The 24,462-nt window shown below is 38.8% G+C and overlaps 1 protein-coding gene across 4 annotated transcripts in view; it reads right to left on the bottom strand.

The window, feature by feature from the left end:
• Positions 1 to 13,653: 13,653 nt before the first annotated feature.
• SCML2 (Scm polycomb group protein like 2) overlaps positions 13,654 to 24,462 on the bottom strand; it is a 105,000-nt gene continuing 94,191 nt past the window's right edge. For 2 of the 4 annotated variants that reach the window (XM_043897057.1, XM_043897059.1), the window contains 4 exons: positions 21,137 to 21,250; positions 20,192 to 20,446; positions 16,589 to 16,740; positions 13,654 to 15,501 (listed from right to left, as the gene is read on the bottom strand). In XM_043897057.1, coding sequence (XP_043752992.1) covers positions 15,373 to 15,501; positions 16,589 to 16,740; positions 20,192 to 20,446; positions 21,137 to 21,250 — 650 coding nt within the window. In that variant the 3' untranslated portion in view covers positions 13,654 to 15,372. Of the gene's footprint in view, positions 16,741 to 20,191; positions 20,447 to 21,136; positions 21,251 to 24,462 lie in introns of all 4 variants that reach the window. The other 2 variants (XM_043897055.1, XM_043897058.1) reach the window with 1 other exon arrangement.

Here is a 24,462-nt window from a genome sequence, read left to right as displayed (position 1 = left end):
TCATCCTCTGTCGCCCCTTTCTCCTCCTGCCATCAATCTTACCCAGCATCAGGGACTTTTCCAATTAATCGGCCCCTTGCATCACATGACCAAAGTATTGGAGTTTCAGCTTCAGCATCAGTCCTTCCAATGAATATTCAGAGCTGATTTCCTTTAGGATTGACTGACTTGATCTCCTTGTTGTCCAAGGGACTCTTAAGAATCTTCTCCAGCACCAGAGATGCAAAGTATCAATTCTTCAGCACTCCTCCTTCTTTATGGTCTAAGTCTCACATCTCTGCATGACTACTGGAGAAACAACAGCTTTGACTATTATGGACATTTGTCAGCAAAGTGATGTCTCTGCTTTTTAATACAATGTCTTCAGTTCAGTTCAGTCACTCAGTCGTGTCCAACTCTTTGAGACCCCATGAACTGTAGTACCCCAGGCCTCCCTGTCCATCACCAACTCCTGAGTCCACCCAAACCCATGTCCATTGAGTCGGTGATGCCATCCAACCACCTCATTCTCTGTCGTCCCCTTCTCTTCCTGCCCTCGATCTTTCCCAGCATCAGGGTCTTTTCAAATGAGTCACTTCTTCGCATCAGGTGGCCAAAGTATTGGAGTTTCAGCTTCAACATCAGTCCTTCCAATGAACACCCAGGGCTGATTTCCTTTTGGAAATACACTGTCTAGATAGCATTTAAATTGTCTTCTAATGCCCAGCAATGCTTCTCAAACTTAAGACTCCTGATGAAAGTGAAAGAAGAGAGTGAAAAAGTTGGCTTAAAGCTCAACATTCAGAAAACTAAGATCATGGCATCCGGTCCCATCACTTCATGGCAAATAGATGGTGAAACAGTGGAAACAGTGGCTGACTTTATTTTTCTGGGCTCCAAAACCACTGCAGATAGTGATTGCAGCCATGAAATTAAAAGACACTTACTCCTTGGAAGGAAAGTTATGACCAACCTAGACAGCATATTAAAAAGCAGAGACATTACTTTGCCAACAAAGGTCTGTCTAGTCAAGGCTATTTTTTATCCAGTGGTCATGTATGGATGTGAGAGTTGGACTATAAAGAAAGCTGAGCTCAGAATGGATGCTTTTGAACTGTGGTGTTGGAGAAGACTCTTGAGCGTCCGTTGGACTGCAAGGAGATCCAACCAGTCCATCCTAAAGGAGATCAGTCCTGGGTGTTCATTGGAAGGACTGATGTTGAAGCTGAAACTCCAATACTTTGGCCACCTGATGAGAAGAGCTGACTCATTTGAAAAGACCCTGATGCTGGGAAAGATTGAGGGCAGGAGGAGAAGGGGATGACAGAGGATGAGGTGGTTGGATGGCATCACCGACTCAATGGACATGGGTTTGGGTGGACTCTGGGAGTTGATGATGGACAGGGAGGCCTGGAATGCTGCAGTTCATGGGGTTGCAAAGAGTTGGACATGACTGAGCGACTGAACTGAACTGAGGACTACCTAGAGGGCTTGTTAAAATATAGATTGCAGGGTTCCACTACTAGTTTCTTATTCACCATGTCTGAATCCTAAAAGATGATGCTGTTAAAGTTCTGCATTCAATATATCAACAAGTTTGGAAAACTCAGCAATGGCCACAGGAGTGGAAAAGGTCAGTTTTCATTCCAATTCCAAAGAAGGACAATGCCAAAGAATGTTCAAACTACCATACAGTTGTGCTCATTTCACATGCTAGCAAGGTAATTCTCAAAATTCTTCAAGCTAAGCTTCACAGTAGGGTGAACTGAGAACTTCCAGATGTACAAGCTGAATTTAGAAAAGGCAGAGGAACCAAATTGCCAACATCCATTGGATCATAGAAAAAGCAAGAGAATTCCAGAAAACATCTATTTCTGCTTCATTGACTATGCTAAAGCTGTGTAGATCATAACAAACTATGGAAAATTCTTAAGGAAATAGATATACCCAGACCAACTTACCTGCTTCCTGAGAAACCTATATGCTGGTCAAGAAGCAATAGTTAGAACTGGATATGGAACAATGGAATGGTTCAAAACTGGTAAAGGAGTATGTAAAGGTTGCATATTGCCACTCTGCTTACTTAACTTAGATGCAGAGTACATCAGGTGAAATGCCAGGCTGGATGAATCTCAAGCTGGAATCAAGAATGCTGGGAGAAATATCAACAACCTGAGATATGCAGATAATACCACCCTAATGGCAGAAAGTGAAGAGGAACCAAAGAGCCTCTTGATGAAAGTGTAAGAGGAGAGTGAAAAAGCTGGCCAACATTCAAAACAGTAACATCAGAAGCACTCCTAAGATGGCAGAGGAATACAACGGGGAGACCACTTTCTCCCCAACAAATTCATCAAAAGATCATTTGAATGCTGAACAACTTTCACAGAACAATTTCTGAATGCTGGTGGAGGACACCAGGCACCCAGGAGGCAGCCCATTCTCTTTGAAAGGAGGTAGAACAAAATATAAAAGACAAAAAGAGGGGCAAAAGAGTTAGGGACGGAAAAAAAAAAAGTTAGGGACGGAGACCCATCCTGGGGAGGGAGTCATGAAGGAGGAGAAGTTTCCAAACAGCAGGAAACTCTCTCACCAGAGGGTCTATGGGGAGTTTGGGAATCTCAGAGGGCAACATAACCGGGAGGAAAAAAAAAAACAAAAACCCACAGACTACGCACCTAACTGCAACACCCAGTGGAGAAGTAGCCCAGACACTGGCCTCCACCACCAGCAAGCAGGGGCTGGACAGGGAGGTATGGGTTGCATGCTTAGGTTAAGGACTGGCCTGAATGCCCTGAGGACAATCTGAGGGAACTAATGTGAGATAGCAACCCAAACTGTGGGATAACCAGAGAGAAGGAAAAAAAAAAAGAGGGAGAAAACTTTGTTGCAAAAACCTCTAACCTAAGGCACAGCCTGGCCTGCTCACAGACCAGAGGATTGAGCAATCACCAAGGGACAGCTAGCTGGCTGCAGACTGGCCCCTCCCACCCAACCAGAGGCAGAGAGGCAGGTGTGCGATAACAAGAGTGGTAAGGCAAGAGGCAATCTCGGCCCCAGAGACTGGCATCCTCCGCCAAACTGTGAGCAGGCTCCCAGTTGCTAATTAAGGTTTCCTGGGATCCTGGATGGTTGACATCTGCCAGGAGGGTTGCAGCCTGAGATCAGCTCCCCAGAGGAGACACATGGCATACCTGAGATGGCACTCTGATGGCACACCCAGTACACCAAGCGACTGGGACCAGGGAGGTGATTAAGACCCACGGCCCAACTGGGACAGTGCGCTCGCCAAGTACCTGGTCGCCTGAGCTGCTAGGACCTGGGAAGGGCACAAAACGCACACCCAACCGAGTCTGTGCCTTTGTGGAGTACCCGAGAACCTGAACCTGAGCAGCTTAGACCTGGGAAGTGCACGAAAGGCAGAGCACACTTTGGACAGCACCCCTGCAGAGCAACCTGGAGCCTGAGCAGTGTAAGCACACCGGGAGAGCACACGCAGCCATGACCTGGGCAAATCCAGTGTGGTCCATGCACTGCAAGCACTTGCCACACATGCCCGTGATATTTGCTTGCAGGGTTCCTCCCTTCCCAGAACACAACTGAACAAGTAAGCCTAGATAAGTGATCACCTTCGCCCCCTTGTGTCAGGGCAGAAATTAGACACTGAAGAGACTTGCAAACAGAGGAGGCCAAAGAAGGAGGAACTGCTCTGGAACTAACAGGTGCAACAGATTAAAACTCTGCAGTTAACAATGATGAAACATTGGAAGGGGCCTATAGACCTTGACAAGAAGTATAACCTGGAACAAGAAACTATTTGAAACTGAACTGACCTATACTGCCCTCAACAGCTCCAGAGAAATTCCTAGTTATATTTTTACTGTTACCATTTTTTTTTATTTTTCAAGTCTTTATTACTCCTTTAATTTTCATTTTTATAATCTACTCAGTTATAACCTATTACCTTGAAAAAAAGACCCTAATTTTAAAGCAAATTTCATATATATACTTTTTATAATTTTTGTGATTTTGTTTTGTATTTTTAATATTTTAGAGTCTAACCTCTGCTCTAGATTTTTAATCTTTGCTTTATGGTATTTGTTATCAACTTTGTACCTTTAAGAATCTAAACTTCAGTACCCATTTTTGCTTAGGGGTGTGATGACTGGCTTGATTGCTCTCTCCTCTTTTGACTATCCCTTTCCTCTCCGAGATAACCTCTACCTCCTCCCTCCCACTTCTATTCTCTACATAACTCTGTGAGTCTCTCTGGGTGTTCTGGGTTGTGAAGAACACTTAGGGAACTAATTACTAGCTAGATTTGTCTCTCCCCTTTTGACTCCCCCTCTTCTCCTCCTATCTTCTCCCCCTCTTCTCCACCTCTGTCTCCCTCCTCCCTCTGCTCTTCTCTATGTAACTCTGTGAACCTATCTGGGTGTTCCAGACTATGGAGAGCACATAGAAAATTGATTATTGCCTAGATAACTATCCTCACTTTTGACTCCCCCTCTTCTCCTGGTCACCTCTATCTTTCTCCTCCCTCTATCTCTTCTCCATGTAACTCTGTGAACCTCTCTAGGTATCCCTCACTGTGGAGAATATTTTCACCATTAACCTAAATGTTTTATCATCTGTGCTGTATGGATGGAGAAGTCCTGAGGCTACTGTAATAATAAGACTGAAAGCCAGAGGGAGAAGGCTTAAATTCAAAACTTCAGAACACCAGGAAACTCCTGAATCCAGGGAACATTAATTGACAAGAGCTCATCCAAAAGCCTCCATACCTAAACTGAAACCAAGCTCCACCCAAGAGCCAACAAGTTCCAAAGCAAGAGGTACCACACTAATTCTCCAGCAATGCAGGAACACAGCACTAAGAAATAAAATGCAGTCTACCCAAAGTCACACCAAAACCACAGACACCCCAAAACTCCCTACTGGACACTGCATGGCACTGCAGAGAGAAGAGATCCAGTTCCACCCACCATAACACAGACACAAGCTACCCTAACCAGGAAACATTGACAAACCACTAGTCCAGCCCCACTCAGAGGGAGCAAGCTCCACAATAAAGAGGAACCACAAACTTCCAGCCTAAAGAAAGGCCACTCCAAACACAGAAATTTAAACAAAATGAAAAGGCAAAGAAATATTCAGCAGGTAAAGAAGCATGATAAATGCCCACCAAACCAAGCAAAAGAAAAGGAGATAGGGAGTTCACGAGAAAAAGAATTCAGAATAATGTTAGTAAAGATGATCCAACATCTTGAAAACAAAATGGAGTTACAGATAAATAGCCTGGAGACAAGGATTGAGAAGATGCAAGAAATGTTTAACAAGGACCTAGAAGAAATAAAAAAGTCAATCAACAATGAATAATGCAATAACTAAGATCAAAAGCACTCTGGAGGGAACCAACAGTAGAATAACAGAGGCAGAAGATAGGATAAGTGAGATGGAAGATAGAATGGTGGAAATAAATAAAGCAGAGAGGAAAAAAGAAAAAAGAATTTTAAAAAATGAGGACAACCTCAGAGGCCTCTGGGACAATCTTAAACGCCCCAATATTTGAATCATAGGAGTCCCAGAAGAAGACAAAAAGAAAGGGCATGAGAAAATATTTGAGGAGGTAATAGTTGAAAACTTCCCTAAAATGGGGAAGCAAATAACCACCCAAGTCCAAGAAACCCAGAGAGTTGCAAACAGGATAAACCCAAGGCAAAACACCCCCAAGACACATATTAATCAAATTAATGAAGATCAAACACAAAGACCAAATATCAAAAGCAGCAAGGGAAAAGCAACAAATAACACACAAGGGGATTCCCATAAGAATTACAGCTGATCTCACCACTACTATTCAACATAGTTTTGGAAGTTTTGGCCACAGCAATCAGAGCAGAAAAAGAAATAAAATGAATCCAGATAGGAAAGAAGAAGTAAAACTCTCACTGTTTGCAGATGACATGATCCTCTACATAGAAAACCCTAAAGACTCTACCAGAAAATTACTACAGCTAATCAATGAATACAGTAATGTTGCAGGATATAAAATTAACACACAGAAATCCCTTGCATTCCTATATGCTAACAATGAGAAAACAGAGAAATTAAGGAAACAATACCATTCACCATTGCAACAAAAAAGAATAAAATACTTAGGAGTATATCTACCTAAAGAAACGAAAGACCTATACATAGAAAACTATAAAACACTGATGAAAGAAATCAAAGAGGACACAAATAGATGGAGAAATATATTGTGTTCATGGATTGGAAGACTCAATATTGTGAAAATGGCTATACTACCCAAAGCAATCTATAGTTTCAATGCAATCCCTATCAAGCTAACAACAGTATTTTTCACAGAACTAGAACAAATAATTTCACAATTTGTATGGAAATACAAAAAAATCTCAAATAGCCAAAGCAATCTTGAGAAAGAAGAATGGAACAGGAGGAATCAACCTGCCTGACTTCAGACTCTACTACAAAGCCACAGTCATCAAGACAGTATGGTACTGGCACAAAGACAGAAATATAGATCAATGGAACAGAATTGAAAGCCCAGAGATAAATCCACAAACCTATGGACACCTTATCTTTGACAAAGGAGGCAAGGATATACAATGGAAAAAAGACAACCTCTTTAACAAGTGGTGCTGGGAAAACTGGTCAACCACTTGTAAAAAATGAAACTAGAACACCTTCTAACACCATACACAAAAATAAACTAAAAATGGATTAAAGATCTAAATGTAAGACCAGAAACTATAAAACTCCTAGAGGAGAACATAGGCAAAACACTCTCCGACATAAATCACAGCAGGATCCTCTCTGACCCACCTCCCAGAATGTTGGAAATAAAAGCAAAAATAAACAAATGGGACCTAATGAAACTTAAAAGCTTTTGCACAACGAAGGAAACTATAAGCAAGGTGAAAATACAGCCTTCAGAATGGGAGAAAATAATAGCAAATGCAGCAACTGACAAGGAATTAATCTCAAAAACATACAAGCAGCTCATGCAGCACAATACAAGAAAAATAATCGACCCAATCAAAAAATGGACCAAAGAACTAAACAGACATTTCCCCAAAGAAGACATACAGATGGCTAACAAACACATGAAAAGATGCTCAACAACACTCATTATCAGAGAAATGCAAATCAAAACCACAATGAGGTACCATCTCATGCTGGTCAGAATGGTCACCATCACAAAGTCTACAAACAATAAATTCTGGAGAGGGTGCAGAGAAAAGGGAACCCTCTTACACTGTTGGCGGGAATGCAAACTAGTACAGCCACTATGGAGAACAGTGTGGAGATTCCTTAAAAAATTGGAAATAGAACTGCCAAACAACTCAGCAATCCCACTGCTGGGCATACACACTTAGGAAACCAGAATTGATAGAGACACATGTACCCCAATGTTCATCGTAGCACTGTTTACAACAGCTAGGACATGGAAGCAACCTAGATGTCCAGTGGCAGATGAATGGGTAAGAAAGCTGTGTTACATACACAATGGAATATTACTCAGTTATAAAAAAGAACACATTTGAATCAGTTCTAATGAGGTGGATGAAATTGGAGCCTTATTATACAGAGTGAAGTAAATCAGAAAGAAAAACACCAATACAGTTTATTAATGCATATATATGAAGTTTAGAAAGATGGTAATGATGACCCTATATGTGAAACAGCAAAAGAGACAGAACAGACCTTTGGACTCTGTGGGAGAAGGCGAGGGTGGGATGATCTGAGAGAATAGCATTGAAACATATATATTACCATATGTGAAATAGATCGCCAGTCCAGGTTTGATGCATGAGACAGGGTGCTCAGGGCTGGTGCACTGGGATGACTCTGAGGGATGGGATGGGGAGGGAGGTGCGAAGGGAGTTTAGGATGGGGGATACGTGTACACCCGTGGCTGATTCGTGTCGATGGTGAAAGCCACTAAAATATTGTAAAATAATTAGCCTTCAATTAAAATAAATTAATTAAGGAAAAAAACATGATCCAGAGAGAAGACCTCCAAAAAAAAATTAAGATCATGGCATCTAGTCACATCACTTCATGGCATACAGATGGGGAAAAAGTGGAAGCTGTGACAGATTTTATTTTCTTGGGCTCCAAAATCACTGTGGACAGTGACAGCAGGCAGGAAATGAAAAGACGCTTGCTTCTTGGAAGAAAAGCTATGACAAACCTAGACAGTGTATTAAAAAGCAGAGACATCACTTTGCCGACAAAGGTCCATATAGTCAAAGCTATGGTTTTTCCAGTAGTCATGTACAGATATGTGAGTTGGACCAAATGGAGGCTTGGTGCCAAAGAATTGATGGTTTCACATGGAGCAATCTCTGGGAGATAGTGAAGGACAGGGAACCCTGGCATGCTGCAGTTCATGGGGTCACATATAGTGGACATGACTCAGCAACTGAAGAGAAAAATATTAGCCCGGCTCAATAAAAATGGAACCATCCAGTAACTGGTTTGCAGACATAAAAGTTGTCAGTAGGACATGGGACAGCTTTGTTAAAGTTGTTTTAAGTGTTTACAGCTCATAGTTATGTCTTCAAATCCTAGTTAAACATGCACAAATACACACACTTTGTTTGCATCTATGACAAATCTTTCAGTTTTTGCAGTATATTCATAAAGGTGAGGGATTTTTTCAGTTTTCATACAGGGCCAAAGTTCTAGGACCCACAAATTTCCCAACCTGAGAATCTGGCAAAGGGACTGAGAACCCCAAGAATTTGACTTTGGAGGCCAGTGGGATTTGATTACAGAACTTACACAGGACTGGGGAAACAGACTCTTGGAGGGCACAAACAAAACCTTGTGTGCATCAGGACCCAAGAGCAAGGAACAGTGAGACCACAAAAGACTGACTCAGACTTGCCTCTGAGTGTCCAGGAGTCTCCAGTGAAGGTGTGAGTGGTGTCACACCTCCAGGGTCAGTGGTGGCCTGCTGCAGAGTCAGGGGCACTAAGTGCAGCAGTGCATGCATGGGACCTTTAAGGAGGTCACCATTATCTTCATTACCTCCACCATAGTTTGGTCACAGGTCAAACAACAGGGAGGGAACACAGCTTTGCACATCAACAGAAAATTGGATTAAAGATTTACTGAGCAAGACCCAGTTTCCCCCACAGTCAGTCTCTCCATAAGCTTCCGTAAGCCTCTTATCCTTATCCTTCAGAGGACAGACAGAATGAAAACCACTAAGAAAACTAATCAAAATGATCACATGTATCACAGCTTTGTCTAACTCAGTGAAACTATGAGCCATGCTGTATAGGGCCACCCAAGACGGACAGGTCAAGGCGGAGAGTTCTGACAAAACATGGTCCACTGGAGAAGGGAATGGCAAACCACTTCAGTATTCTTGCCTTGAAAACTGCATGAACAGCATGAAAAGGCAAAAAGATAGGACACTGAAAGATGAACTCCGCAGGTCAGTAGGTGCCCAACATGATACTGAAGAAGAGAGGAGAAATAACTCCAGAAAGAATGAAGAGACGGAGCCAACGCAAAAACAACGCCCAGTTGTGGATGTGACTGATGATGGAAGTAAAGTATGATGCTGTAAAGAGCAATATTGTACACAAATCTGGAATGTTAGGTCCATAAATCAAGGTAAATTAGAAGTGGTCAAATAGGAGACAGTAAGAGTTAACATCAACATTTTAGGAATCAGTGAACTAAAATGGACTGGAATGGGTGAATTTAATTCAGATGACCATTCTATCTACTACTGTGGGCAAGAATCCCTTAGAAGAAATGGAGTAGCCCTCATAATCAACAGGAGAGCCCACAACAGACAAATCAACAAAATACTTGCATGCAACCTTAAAAATGACAAAATGATCTCAGTTCTTTTCCAAGGCAAACCATTCAACATCACAGTAAGTCTATGCCCCAACCAGTAATGCTGAAGAAGCTGAAGTTGAACGGTTCTATGAAGACCTACAAGACCTTCTAGAACTAACACCCAAAAGATATCCTCTTCATTATAGGAGACTGGAATGCAAAAGTAGGAAATCAAGAGATACCCAGAGTAACAGGCAAATTTGGCCTTGGAGCACAAAATGAAGCAGGATAAAGGTTAACAGAGTTTTGCCAAGCATTGATCATAGTAAATACTCTCTTTCAACAAAACAAGAGAAGACTCCACATGGACATCACCAGATGGTCAATACCGAAATCAGATTGCTTATATTCTTTGCAGCCAAAGATGGACAAGCTCTATACAGTCAGCAGAAAAAAGACCGGGAGCTGACTGTGGCTCAGATCATGAACTCCTTATTGCCAAATTCAGACTTAAATTGAAAAAAGGAGGGAAAACCACTAGACCATTCAGGTTATGACCTAAAGTGGAAGTGACAAATAGATTCAAGGGGTTAGATCTGATAGACAGAGCCCCTGAAGAACTATGGACAGAGGTTCATGACACTGTACAGGAGGCAGTGATCAAGACCATCCCCAAGAAAAAGAAATGCAAAAAGGCAAAATGGTTATCTGAGGAGGCCTTAAAAATAGCTGAGAAAAGAAGAGAAGTGAAAGGCAAAGGAGACAAGGAAAAATGTACCCATTTGAATGCAGAGTTCCAAAGAATAGCAAGGAGAGATAAGAAAGCCTTTCTCAGTGATCAATGCAAAGAAATAGAGGAAAAGAATAGAATGCGAAAGACTAGAGATCTCTTCAAGAAAATTAGATACCAAAGGAACATTTCATGCAAAGACAGGCACAATAAAGGACAGAAATGGTATGGACCTAACAGAAGCAAAAGATATTAAGAAGAGGTGGCAAGAATACACAGAAGACCTACACGAAGATCTTTATGACCCAGATAACCACGATAGTGTGATCACTCACCTAGAGCCAGACATCCTGGAATGTGAAGTCAAGTAGGCCTTAGGAAGCATCACTAGAAACATAGCTAGTAGAGGTGATGGAATGACATTGTACAGGAGGCACATATTCTTTGGTTGCAAAGAATATAAGCAATCTGATTTCGGTATTGACCATCTGGTGATGTCCATGTGGAGTCTTCTCTTGTTTTGTTGAAAGAGGGTGTTTACTATGATCAATGCTTGGCAAAACTCTGTTAACCTTTATCCTGCTTCATCTTGTGCTCCAAGGCCAAATTTGCCTGTTACTCTGGGTATCTCTTGATTTCCTACTTTTGCATTCCAGTCTCCTATAATGAAGAGGATATCTTTTGGGTGTTAGTTCTAGAAGGTCTTGTAGGTCTTCATAGAACCGTTCAACTTCAGCTTCTTCAGCATAACTGGTTGGGGCATAGACTTGGATTACAGTTGAACTCTTTCAAATCCTAAAGGATGATACTGTGAAAGTGCTGGACTCAATATGCCAGCAAATTTGGAAAACAGTAATGGCCACAGGACTGGAAAAGGTCAGTTTTCAATCCAATCCCACACAAAGGCAATGCCAAGCAATGTTCAAACTACCACACAATTGCGCTAATCTCACATGCTAGCAAAGTAATGCTTAAAATTCTCCAAGCCAAGCTTCAGTAGTACATGAACCATGAATTTCCAGATGTTCAAGCTGCATGCAGAAAAGGCAGAGGAATCAAAGATCAAATTGCCAACATCCGTTGGATCACCAAAAAAGCAAGAGAATTCCAGAAAAGCATCTACTTCTGCTTTATTGACTACGCCAAAGCCTTTGACTGTGTAGATCACAACAAACTATGGAAAATTCTTCAAGAGATGGGAACACCAGACCACCTGACCTACCTCCTGAGAAATCTGTATGCAGGTCAAGAAGCAACAGTTAGAACCAGACATGGAACAACAGACTGGTTCCAAATTAGGAAAGGAGTGCATCAAGGCTGTATATTGTCACCCTGCTTATTTAACTTATATGCAGAGTACATCATGTGAAATGCTGGGCTGGAGAAAGCACAAACTGGAATCAAGATTGCCGGGAGAAATATCAATAACCTCAAACATGCAGATGACACCACCCTTATGGCAGAGAGTGAAGAGGTACGAAAGAGCCTCTTGATGAATGTGAAAGAGGAGAATGAAAAAGTTGGCCTAAAACTCAATATTCAGAAAACTAAGATCATAGCATCTGGTCCCATGATTTCATGGCAATAGATGGGGAAACAATGGAAAGTGACAGACTTATTTTCTTGGGCTCCAAAATCACTGCAGATGGTGACTGGAGCAATAAAATTAAAAGATGCTTGCTCCTTGGAAGAAAAGCTATCACCAACCTAGACAGCATATTATAAAGCAGAGACATTACTTTGCTGACAAAGGTCCATCTAGTCAAAGCTATGGTTTTTCCAGCAGTCATTTATGGATGTGAGAGTTGGACTATAAAGAAAGCTGAGCACAGAAGAATTGATGCTTTTCAACTGTGGTGTTGGAGAAGACTCTTAAGAGCCCCTTGGACTGCAAGGAGCTCAAATCAGTCAATCCTAAAGGAAATTAGTCCTGAATACTCATTGGAAGGACTGATGCTGAAGCTGAAACTCCAATACTTTGGCCACCTGATGCAAAGAGCTGACTCTTTTGAAAAGCCCCTGATGCTGGGAAAGATTGAAGGCAGGAGCAGAAGGGGACAACAGAGGATGAGATGGTTGAATGGCATCACTGACTCGATGGACATGAGTTTGAGTAAGCTCCGGGAGTTGGTGATGGACAGGGAAGCATGGCGTGGTGCAGCCCATGGGTTCACAAAGAATCAAACTTGACTCGGCAACTGAACTGAACTGAACTGATGGTTTTTTCATTCTTACAGAGGGAGTCCTAATTTAGAAGTCTGGGAAATTCTACTCTGGACCATGTACTATAACTCTCCAATGATTAGAAGTTACATAGACAAAAATCAGAAAGCAAATGCTCAATGTGTCCAGAGGGCTTTGGGGTTCAAGGTGCAGAGTCCTGCTGCCTACAGGAGGTTGAAGGATAGACTGAGAGGGAAAACTAGAGCAAAGATTAAGTTCACAGGTAAACCATGTTAACATGGCATGATAGTCTGTGGACAAAAATTTACAAACCACACAGTGAAAATCAACACCCCCACTCCAGTTACTTGAGATCATCATCCCTGGAGCCTCAGCTGGGGCCTAGTCATCTCCAATGAACAGTGATAAAGAGTTTCTGGATTCCAATGCACCAGCTCCTGGGACAGGTGGGCTGAGGGGTCAAATCTTGAAGGCAATTCAACCACAACCCTGAGCCTCCAGGGCTTTTCCAGCACATAAGTTGGGAGAGTTGAAGGCTGAGTAGCAGTATAGCTTCTGGCCTCCAGCAGCAAAAGCACAGCCATAAAAAAAAGCACAGGTCATAAACTCTGGTGGGATGAGGGATCTGGGGGCACTGCCATTTTCTAGCATGCTTGCATCATCACCAAAGTAACAAAAGCTTTGAGTACAGATAAAGCTCATTGATTTAGTTTCTTACTGCCTCCCTGGGGTCTCATTTAAGGCCCCTGCAAAAGATAAGCCCTTTGCTCCTAAGAATCTGTTTACCAGTAGAATGAGGCCAAGTGTTAAAACCAAGTATTTGGACACATAAAAACACAAACTTCCTAGAGTGCTTCGTTTTCAATTGTAACTGATTCATATGTTAATATAATGTGGTAAAAGCAAGTAAAATAAAATCTGAGGCTTTCACATTAACTGAGGTTATTTAACTTTATTATATTTTAAAATCTGAAAACTGTAAAACAGTATTTATACAAACACCTGAGGACTGTTTAACTGGGCACAGCATCTTCACACAAACAATTTGAGAGAAGACATAGTTTAAATTAGAATTTTGTCTTAAAACACAAAGTGAATACCATAGATGAAACCACCCTTTAAATAGTAGCATTCTCATATAAAGTACATTTGGTTTTCTAAAAAAGAAAATGTACATTCTTGCCCCTGGTGTACATTTTATTGGCATTTATAAGAAATGGCTAATACTTTTAGCACAGATTCTCATAGCTTATAAACATTACACCAAAGTTATACAAAGTAATAAACATTACACCAAAGTTATACAAAGTAATAACAATTAACATATAGCACCATTTCCCCTCAAAAGTTCTAACTTTAAAAACAAAACCCAAAATGATAAGTCAGAATTAATGCATCTTCCAAAATTTAGCAGAATAAATGGCTCAGAACTAAGCAAATTAACTAACAACATTGCATAGGACAGAGAACTTCCCTGTATGGAAACCAATCTGTGGATTGTTTCTTATCCCCTGAAGACTAAGCTGAGAGGTACTAGTGATAGCAAATGATGCAAATATTTTTTCAGAATAAAAACATCCAACTATATAAATAGTTCACCATTACCTCTGTGGCAATGCAAAGTGCCATATTAAATTCAAAAAGAACAGGTTAACTTGTTTGAATACCTACAAGTATAGAATAATATATAAATACAGTATTGAATTCATATGAGGAATAAACATAGACAATAAAATATATATATTTTAAAATTTGGGCACAGGTGTCTTCATGTAAGGGCTTCCCTGATAGCTAAGTTGGTAAAGACTTCGCCTGCAATGCAGCAGACCCCGGTTTGATTCCTGGGCTGGGAAGATCCGCTGGAAAAGGGATAGTCTTCTTCATATAAAGATGTGAAAAAGAATTCCAAGTTAAATGTCTAAGCTTGGAGAAAACATGTAAAGTTTTGAAATAACAAGTATTTCATTTAAAAAATTTAATTGGACTCCAAAACCACCCTTGTACTATAATATCTCCTGCATAGAACAACCACTCTATAATTGTTCAAAATTCATCAAAAACTGATAAAAACACTTTATGAAAGTTTATAAGCTTGTTTTTTCTTTAAATATGAACAAATACAACATATAGAGAAATAGTAACGAAAGGAAGATAATTTATATGGCTATTCCCTTTCAGGAAACTGATACAACACGAACAGAACATTGCAGTAACAGATAAAGTATTTGAGAAAGAGATGATATCTATAGCTGCATCTTTAAATTCTCTTCTAAGGAAAAATTCGCATGAATTTCATTAGAGAGCCTGTCAGTCCCTGATACTTTCCCCTTTGGGATTTAGCTGTTTTGGTTTTACATATAAACATTAACCAAAATCAAAGGTGTTTCTTTGTTTCCTGCATGAAGTGTATTTGCAAACTCTACAATAAAATAATAAACAGAGATAAAGAACTGCCAATTTGAATATGCTAATACTAACATGTTAATGGCTTTTAAAGAAGTAGACTGGACTTATAGTTCTGCAATTCTGGATATAATGTAGTTTTAGAGGAACTGTCTACAAAACAAAAATTGCTATGAGAATAAAAATACTTTTAAATTAAAAGTTATCAAAACAACTGAAAATTATGTCTAATCTAAACATATATTTTTTCAATTATATTTTCCTTCTTTAAGTTTTTCAATATAATAACATAACTTTAAGGCTGGCCCCAGTTTCAGCCCCATATACTTCATAATCACATCACTTTTGAGTAGTAGCAGAGCCTTCCCATCAATTTCCTATAGAGAGAAATAAATTATAATTATTAACACTGATTTCACATTTTGTCAAGTTACTTACATATAAGAACATGTAAATAGAGAGTAGCTGTACATTCTCAATATATATTCTCTGAATATGCATTTATTTCCTGAAAACTATTAAAAACATAACTTATATGTGAAACATCATTTGAAAATTTCTAAATTCACTTCAAATTTTAAGAAAAAGTAAACTTAACCCAGTATCTTTGAAAAATGGCCTTAGCATCAAACTATCTGATTTTAAAAACTATGTGTTGAATAAAATACCACATATCTATGACAAAGGGTAGGCAGAAAACTATGAATTGTAGAAATAAATTTCAGACGGTTATTAACTTTCTTAGAAAGGCTGGGAATGTATGCCAGCATTAATGCAAACTGTAAATGTGCTAAACAGTGTTGTCTTTATGTTGAAAGCTATTCACTTAATTATGTGAAGCTAATTAGATGCTAAAACATATTACTGATTTTCTTACAATATGAAAAAGGATACAAAAGGATACACTTGGTCATGAATTTGATTTGTTAGAAAAGACTATAAACATTATTTAACAGACACAAGGTATCCTCCTAATACTATTTATTTGCTTAATAAAACAATTTATGTTTTGGAAGTATGTTTGATTTTCCTGAGTTTCTATTTAAAATAAAGCTGCACAGTTACCAGATTCATCAGGCATCGTAATAAGGACACCACGTTACAAAGGTGGTCATTCCCTCCTACTCACAATCCCAGGGCCAAGCAGGGAGCAGGTGGGGAGGAGGATCTTTGTAGCTGGTCTTACAAAGGAGAAGACACCTGAGAGTGGCCATGCTGAATCATCTTCTCTTGAGAACTCAAAGACGTGTAGTATGTTAGGTACTTGGGTACCCATTTAAAGCACAGATCCAGCCTCTACCCTTTAAGGATCTAACTTTGGGCAAAGTGAACTCTCTTAAATATGGAAAAATCAGTTGATAGGGTTCCCCCACCATCCACACTAATCAGCAACCAACTGAAGGGCCTGCAGAGAGATAATTCAAAGTCATTACAGCAGGAAAACTGGATCAAAAGATACATTACATGTTGCCTGAAGAGTTCAGCAAGGGGGCCTGATTTCTGAGGATCTTTATGTTTCATAAACTGTATCACTTCATCCACAGACCAGGTTGCAGGGTCCTTAGAGAAGCCTTGCTTCAGGACACTGGGGTCAGGTACAGCTATATAACTTGGAGCTTCAATTGGGGGGAAAAAAGACAAATCATACTTGACCTGATCATTATCCTGAAAGAAAAGATGTTAAGCAGGGAATAATTTTATCAATCCTGGAAAGTTCTGTGAAGTACCCCAGCATGGATCCAGGATTCCAAAGGTAAAAATTTAGTGAAAGCCTAGATAAAGATGACCTGAGGATAACTACCCAAGAATGTCCCACTTGACCTCCCCCAAACAACAAAAGCAACTTCAGAATGTACCCTAGAGTTTCAAAGATCATAATGCAGACCAAGCAATCCAAGGCCTCTTTGGCCACAGACAAATACAGAAAAAGACCTGTAACTTAGGTTAAATCAAGGTTAATCTAAGCTAACCTATTGCTCTCTTCAAGTATTTTGAAGAATTTCTCTCAATCTTCCTCCTCTTGAGAAAAGACTCAAGACTAGGTTTGAGTCTTTTGCTAGCTAATTGCAATGAAAATCTCCAGAATTTACAGCTTTATAATTGTTTAAATTAATTCACTTTAATCAATAAATTTTCAATAAACCATATTATCTCTTGAGAATCAAATTAGTTCTTTCACTGAATCTCTCCCATGTATTCAATAAGGATTGTTTTTAGCATTAATTTATTCTTTAAACTCCTGTCTCTCAAAGCTTAAATGCTTACTTGAATTTTGAAGAAAACAAGATTATTTTGTACTCAGCTAGGTCAGAAGCAACTTTAACATTATACTGAATACCTCTTTCAAATTTCACTACATAGTGATAGATATTTTGGTTGAAGGTTTATATATTTAAAAAGAAATCAAAACATGAAATAATTTTTAAAAAAAAACATGAAATAATTTAAGTGCTCATACCTCAAAAAGTTATAGTTGTGCTATTCACTAAGTTGTACTCAAAATTTCTTTCTGTCCAGACACGTATTCGTTTCCTCAACCAGAGTGCCTGACTCTCTAAAGTTAGTATATGATAACAGAAGCGGGTTTGGTGCTTTGCTAGGAAGATTTGTTTCTCTAAACAAAGACCATCAACACAAATTTGATCTTTTCGTATGTGTGAATTACCCAAAAGCGAACCTTTTCTTTCCTGTCATCTGTGCTCTAGTCATTTGAGGGGTATTTTGGGTATTCATCCAAGGAAAGGGCAAAGAAAACAGAAGATGTAAGAACTTGCAATGGTAAATTTTTGGTGTAGCTCAGAATTTTATATATTTTCTTTTTAAATATCATAACTTTGATGTGAAATAAAAATTCTTCATTAAAATCTTTCTACTTTCTCCTTGAGAAGGAAATAGCAACCCATTCCAGTACCCTTGCCTGGAAAATCCCATGGATAGAGGAGCCTGGTAGATAGACTACAGCCCATGGGGGTCGCAAAGAGTCGAACATGACTGAGTGACTTCACTTCACTCACATCCTACTTTCTACTTGTCAGAAATAAAAATGGTCTACCAAGAAATGCTGCTAGGTTGCATCAACTCAAGTAAAAGTGATGATGATACAGACCATGTCATGCCTAAGGCATTCTAACAATTCAGACAGAAAAGTCTTCTCCTTTAACTCAAGAGACTCAATTTAATATTTAAAAAATTACTGGCAAGGCTATTCATACCTCTAAATTAACGTATTTTGTGGGATTTTTGGTTTCTGTCATCAGAATCTGGTATGGTTACGTCTTGAATAACATGTAACTTGTTTTACAGATTACTACAAATAAATTATATGTAAAAACAGGATTTCTGGGATAAAATTATAATTTTGTATTAAAAATAAAACAGCTGTGAGCCCACCTATCTCTAACCTACCATGGAAAAATACTTTAATTGGGCCCATATCTTCAAGACAATCAGAGAAGGTTATAAATATTACATTAGTAGTATTATTCACATAGTTATATGAAAAATAATTAAAGTCCAGTCACACTCTTCTCCTTAATGGCTCTATCATATATACACTAGGAGATCAGTAAATATTTCTGGTATAAATGAAATGAAAGTGAGTTGATTTTATCCCAGATGACACTGAATTTCTTTCCTGTAACAAAAATCAACAATTTGTTTCATTCAAATATCGGGGTGGGGCAAGGCAGGAGGCATCATCAGAAATCAAGGCAGACTCAGCTTTAAGTAACAGTTCCAACACCTTAAGGAAAATAAAGTGAAATGCTTACCTATTCTCTGAAGATGTACAGCCCTGGAGTCAGAGTGCCTGGACTGGCCAAGCCACTTTCTAGTTGGGAGACCTTAGTTAAGCGACTTCTCAGATTTCTCATCTGAAAATGTTTACCAGCACCTACATCTCAAGAAACTGCTGTAAAGATGTAATGCATGAAGCAATGTAAAATATTATGTGCTGGCACATAATATCAGATGGTGATGAAGATGATGATGATTTTATTACTATTAAGTAACGTTATTACTATTAAGTCTTTCCACACCTAGGAAGACTAGAAGCTAGCATCCTCAAACCCCAAAACAGGCTACTTTGGCATGGTAGTGTTAGACATACATTTGGAAATGAGATTCAGCATTAGAAGTAACCTTTAGAGCCTTCTTCTAAGAAGGCCTATCTTCATAAGCTCATATAGTGAAAATATCTAAAAACTTATGATACACTACCCCTTTATAAAATGAACACCTATCTTTTGATTCTTTACAAAAATCACTCCAAAACCAGAGACAATCTATATGGGGTATATGAGATGGGAGTGACAATATTAAATGTGTCACAGCATGTGTACAGATGATATCCATGATAAAAGGCAAGGGATTGAGTTGATTCCTACTTCCTTTATTCCTCAACCTTGCCTAAATGCCTATCTGGTGAAAAAAGACAAAACACTTATTCCCTCCACCCCAACATCCTTAATCTTTAAAAGGGTACAGGATAGAGCTATCTTTGCACATGGAAGGCTGTTCTGGCTCTTTCTAAATGAGTGGTAGAATGCTATACGGTTTATACACATCATGCTCTCCTGGTGGGTGTGAGGGAACAACTGAGAGTGTGGAAAACAGGGAAATGGCTGCAGCAACAGGATGCCAGAGCCGAGATCTGGGAGCCACGTACAGGCCGGGGCCAGGAAAGGTCTCAAGAGGGACAAGGAAGGGAGTATATCAGAATGAAGAAGAAGTGCATCCTTCCAGGCCTCAGAGTCACACAAGGTTTGTGAGTCCAGACAGTATCCAAGGAAATGAGAAACTACAATGGAATGAAAACCAATAAAATGAGAATTCTCTATCAGAAACATGACTGGTGATCCAGATTCTCAGAAACAGTTCTGTAATGCCATGAGGGTTAGAGCATCTGCAGCAGCTTAGCCCTGACAATGATGTGAAGGGGAGGACTCTTACCTCCTCAATTTTGACAATTTCTCCAATGTGATAAACTCTCAGGGGATGATGTGGGGCATGGGAACCTTAAAGGGAAAGACAAACCCATCGGATGAGAATCACTGTTTTGGAAAATACCTTCACTTTCCCTCTGCATTTCAAATTCAACTTCAAGCTGACTACTCTTGATAGATGATTTGGTCTCCACTACTTTGGGGCTTGAGGTGCATGGCATACTTTGAGAATCATTCACGGAGACTGGAGTATGAGTGCTTATAGGATTTTTTCTGGCAGGACTCAAAGAATTTGCTGAACTAGGTGGTGACTTCTTGGACTCTTCAGAAAGCTTTTCCTCTTTGGCCATGCCATCTTCCTCAGAAGGTAATACTTCTTCTACAAGAAAAAAAATACGAAGGCAATAAGAAAAAAGACAAAGGCAATTATCTTCAACAGACTTACAGTTTGAATACTACTAAAATGTCAAAAATCCCCTAAATTGGCAACAATAGTTCACTTAAGCCATGCTATAATGAACTACAAACCTCTAACATAAAGCACATGGCCATCCCCTTCATGATGTTTATAGTAATGGACACTGTCCTGAAATCCAAATTGATTCTAATGACATCATCTATTTTTCTCATAACTAACCCTTGACAGTCTTGCCAGCAAGACTATGAACACTTCACTAAAACATTTATTTTACGAATACAGTTCTTCACAACTATTTGTTATAATACACAATTGGTTTCTAATATTTGCTTACTACTTGGGCACTTAAAAAAAAACTTCACTGGAGAAATGTTTTAGGTTTTTCTATTCCTCTTCTATAAAGCTTTTAGCAATACAAAGCTGAATGGGAAATGCTGCTATAATTGTTTTTCTTTAATCTAAGGAGAAATGACAACTGTGCATTTCTTAAGGGAATGAAGTTCTCAACAAAGCTGCCAAAGTAATAGCTAACTGCCAAACAGATTTGAGGAAATATACCCCCCTATTCCCAACACCAACACTCAACAGCATACATAAGTGATAGCAGAGTGACTTTTCTTCCCAATCTTGCAACATGTAACTACTGTTTACCTTTAGAGGCAGGCACTATTATTTTGGGTTGCTTAGGAGAGAGAGGAGCAACATAAGGCAGAGGTTGCTCAGAAGGTCGTTTGGTGATTTTCTTTTCTGTTATATCTTCTTCTACTGTTTTCAAAAAAAGATCTGTTGTAACTAATTAATATACTTAAGCATTTTCATATAAACAGCATAAAACACTTCTTTGTATATCATTTGCCTATTATAACTTCATCAATAATCAATCATTTGTTTATGAACAAGATGTGCTCATTTCATCCTATTAAATAGTTCAGTGATATACAAGGGTTAAAACCATTATATCTATGCTTCACTTATTCTAGGGTCATATTTTTCTAACTCTCTCAGGCAGCAGTGAGGCAACTAAAAAGGCCCGAGAAAACTGCTCCCATGAACAACAAAGGTTAAGAATTCAGAGAAGTTAGAGTAGATAGAGTACAAAGAACACTCCATTTTATAGGTAACAATTCTGGCCTAGGGCTACTCTTACAACAATTCTACTGCTTACTTAACATTCAACCAAATGCATTTCTTCTTAAAAGACCATTCTTTAAGGCATAATCTTGAAATGAATCAATATTTTGATTTAATCTCCAACTAAGAGGAAAAATAAAGTACAATAAAAATCTATAAAGTAGGATAATAGATCTTCAGAAAGGAGAGAGACTGCAATGACAAAGTACCAAAGTCAAACTTCATCTAGTTAAAAATGGCTAAGGGTCAGACATGTGCCTTAAAATCATCTGATTAGTAATTTTTAACCATCCAGTTACTGACTGATTATGAATGAGTCTAAGAGCGCTCTCGACATTTGATTTTACTTTTAATCATCAACTACAAAATCAACAGGCAAACCATATTTCAGTGAATAAGACGTATTTCTACAATTAAGACTGCTAAATTCTAAGAAAAGAAATAACTGACTTTTTTCATACCAATTTATTGATACAGAAAATTTGAACACTAAAGTATACAGTTTCTACAGTTTTCTATAGATATTTACCTCAGAATTATAGCAAGATCAGAAAAAGTCTTTACTTACCTTTTACTTACAACATTATAATACTTTATGAAAAGTTTATGAAGCTAGTATATGGTCTACTATCTGGGATTGATACAAACATAAAATTGATTCTTGACTTCTGTTTCTGGGCACTGTAGTGAGCTAAGGCATGAAACTGTTCCTGCAGAGTAACTAGAAAAAGCCAGATAATTTACAAAGTACTTTAAAAGTCATCATAGAGAGGCACTTCCAAGATGACTGATTAAGGACTTTCCACTTCTTCATAAAACTAATGACAGCACTGGCAAAATCAACTTCTTCAAAGTTCTGGATGTTAACAAAAGGCTTGAGTGAGTGAAAGTCACTCAGTCATGTCTGACTTTTGTGACCCCATGGATTGTAGCCTGCCAGGCTCCTCTGTCCATGGAATTCTCCAGGCCAGAATACTGGAATGGGTAGCCTATCCCTTCTCCAGGGGATACAACAACCAAAAAAAGGTTTATTCAAGAAAAATGGCTGAATCTCAAAACAACAAATTCTGTGACATTTTAGCTTCCCCCCACTGGAAGGGGCACAGTGCATTTGGAATTCTGCAAAAGCTCCACCCCCAGAGAACTGTCACTGAAAACCTCTCATCTCTGGGTTTGTTTTATTTGACCTAAATCAGAGGCTACTCTGTGTGAACAGTCCTATCTCCAAAGCACTGGTCAAAAATTAAACCAAATCAAAACCAAAAAAACCACAACAGTGGCAAATGTTTAGCAGTGAAGCTCCCTGAGGCAGAATTATCAGTTGGGGCTGACAAAAAGCTTGACCAAAAAAACTGGAGAATGAGATGTCCATTAGGGCACTTAGAAAAGCACTGAGATATTCCTGCAAATCTATAAGGCTGTATGTATGTGCATGGCTCTATGAATGCTTAGGGAAGACTTTTGAAGGCAATAATCTTTTATTTTGTGACAACTTTGAAGCTCTGCACAGGAGTGTTGAAGGTAAGTTTCAACACACACACAAAAAAAAAAAACCTTGACAAAGTCTGGAAGATATACTGGTTCTGGGCACTTAGGAAAATCCCTGTCCAATCATTAGCTGACCACTAAACTAACTGAACAGATGTCAGTAGCCACATGTAACAAAATTAGCCCACAAAAAAGTCATTAAATCAGTCCAGTAAAGTCTCTAAAAAAAAACAAACATCACCAGCAACAACAGACCCTAGGAAGGAGTAGGGAACCTGATTTTCAGAGTTGCTGCATTATATTACATTTAAATTTCAACTAAAAATTAGGAGACATGCAAAGAAATGAAAAGTATGACCCATATATGGTAGAAGCGGGGGAGAGTCAACAGAACCTGCCTCTAAGCAAGCCCAAACATTGGACTTACTAAGCAAAGATATAAAATCAGTTATTTATATATGGACAAAGAACTTTTAAAAAATCATGTCTAAAGAATTAAAAGAAAGTATAAGAACAATGTCTCACACTATTGATAAAGTGATAAAAAATTATTAAAAAAAGAACCAAATAGAACTTCAGGACTTGAAAAGGGTAATAATTGAAATAAAAAATAATACACTAGGGGGTTCAACAGCAGATTTCAATTATCAGAAGAAACAATCACCAAATTTTGAAAAAGGTCAATTGAAATTAGTCTGAGGAACAGGAAAAAGAAAAGACCATCACAGCACTGTAAAGCAATTATCCTCCAGTAAAAAAAAATTTTTTAAACATCAATGTAAAACAGGAAATGAGGGTGGTCTTGTCCAATCTATCTGACTCCAAGATTTGAGGAGCTATGCAGTACACAATAGCTGCATAAATCCCATTACTAAGTAACTGTTGTTATTTAAGAATTAAATAAAATTTTTCTTCAAAAAAGAAGAGAAAATGAACAGACCTCAGAGACTTGTGGGATATCAAAGATCAAGCAGTACCAAAATACATATAATGAGAGAGTCCTAGAAGGGGAGGACAGAGAATAAGGAACAGAAAGACTATTTGAAGAAATAATGTCTAAAAGCTTCCCAAATTTAATGAAAACTATTAATCTGCATAATCCAAAAAATACAAAAATCTCCAATTATGATAAACTCAAACATATCCACACCTAGAGAAAAACAGTCAACCATCAAAAGCAAAAGACGAAAGATGATATTGAAATCAAGAACAGAAAAGCAAAAAAAAAAAAAAACAACAACAGAAAAGCAGATCATCACATACAAAGGATCCTAAACAAGACTAACAACTGACTTCTCATCAGAAACTACAGAGGCTATACTGCTAAGTTGCTTCAATCTTGTGCGACCCCATAGACA

The sequence above is a fragment of the Cervus elaphus genome, chromosome X (genome assembly GCF_910594005.1).
Source record: "Cervus elaphus chromosome X, mCerEla1.1, whole genome shotgun sequence".
Taxonomy (NCBI): Eukaryota; Metazoa; Chordata; class Mammalia; order Artiodactyla; family Cervidae; genus Cervus; species Cervus elaphus.
This window is presented reverse-complemented; position numbering and strand designations above follow the sequence as displayed.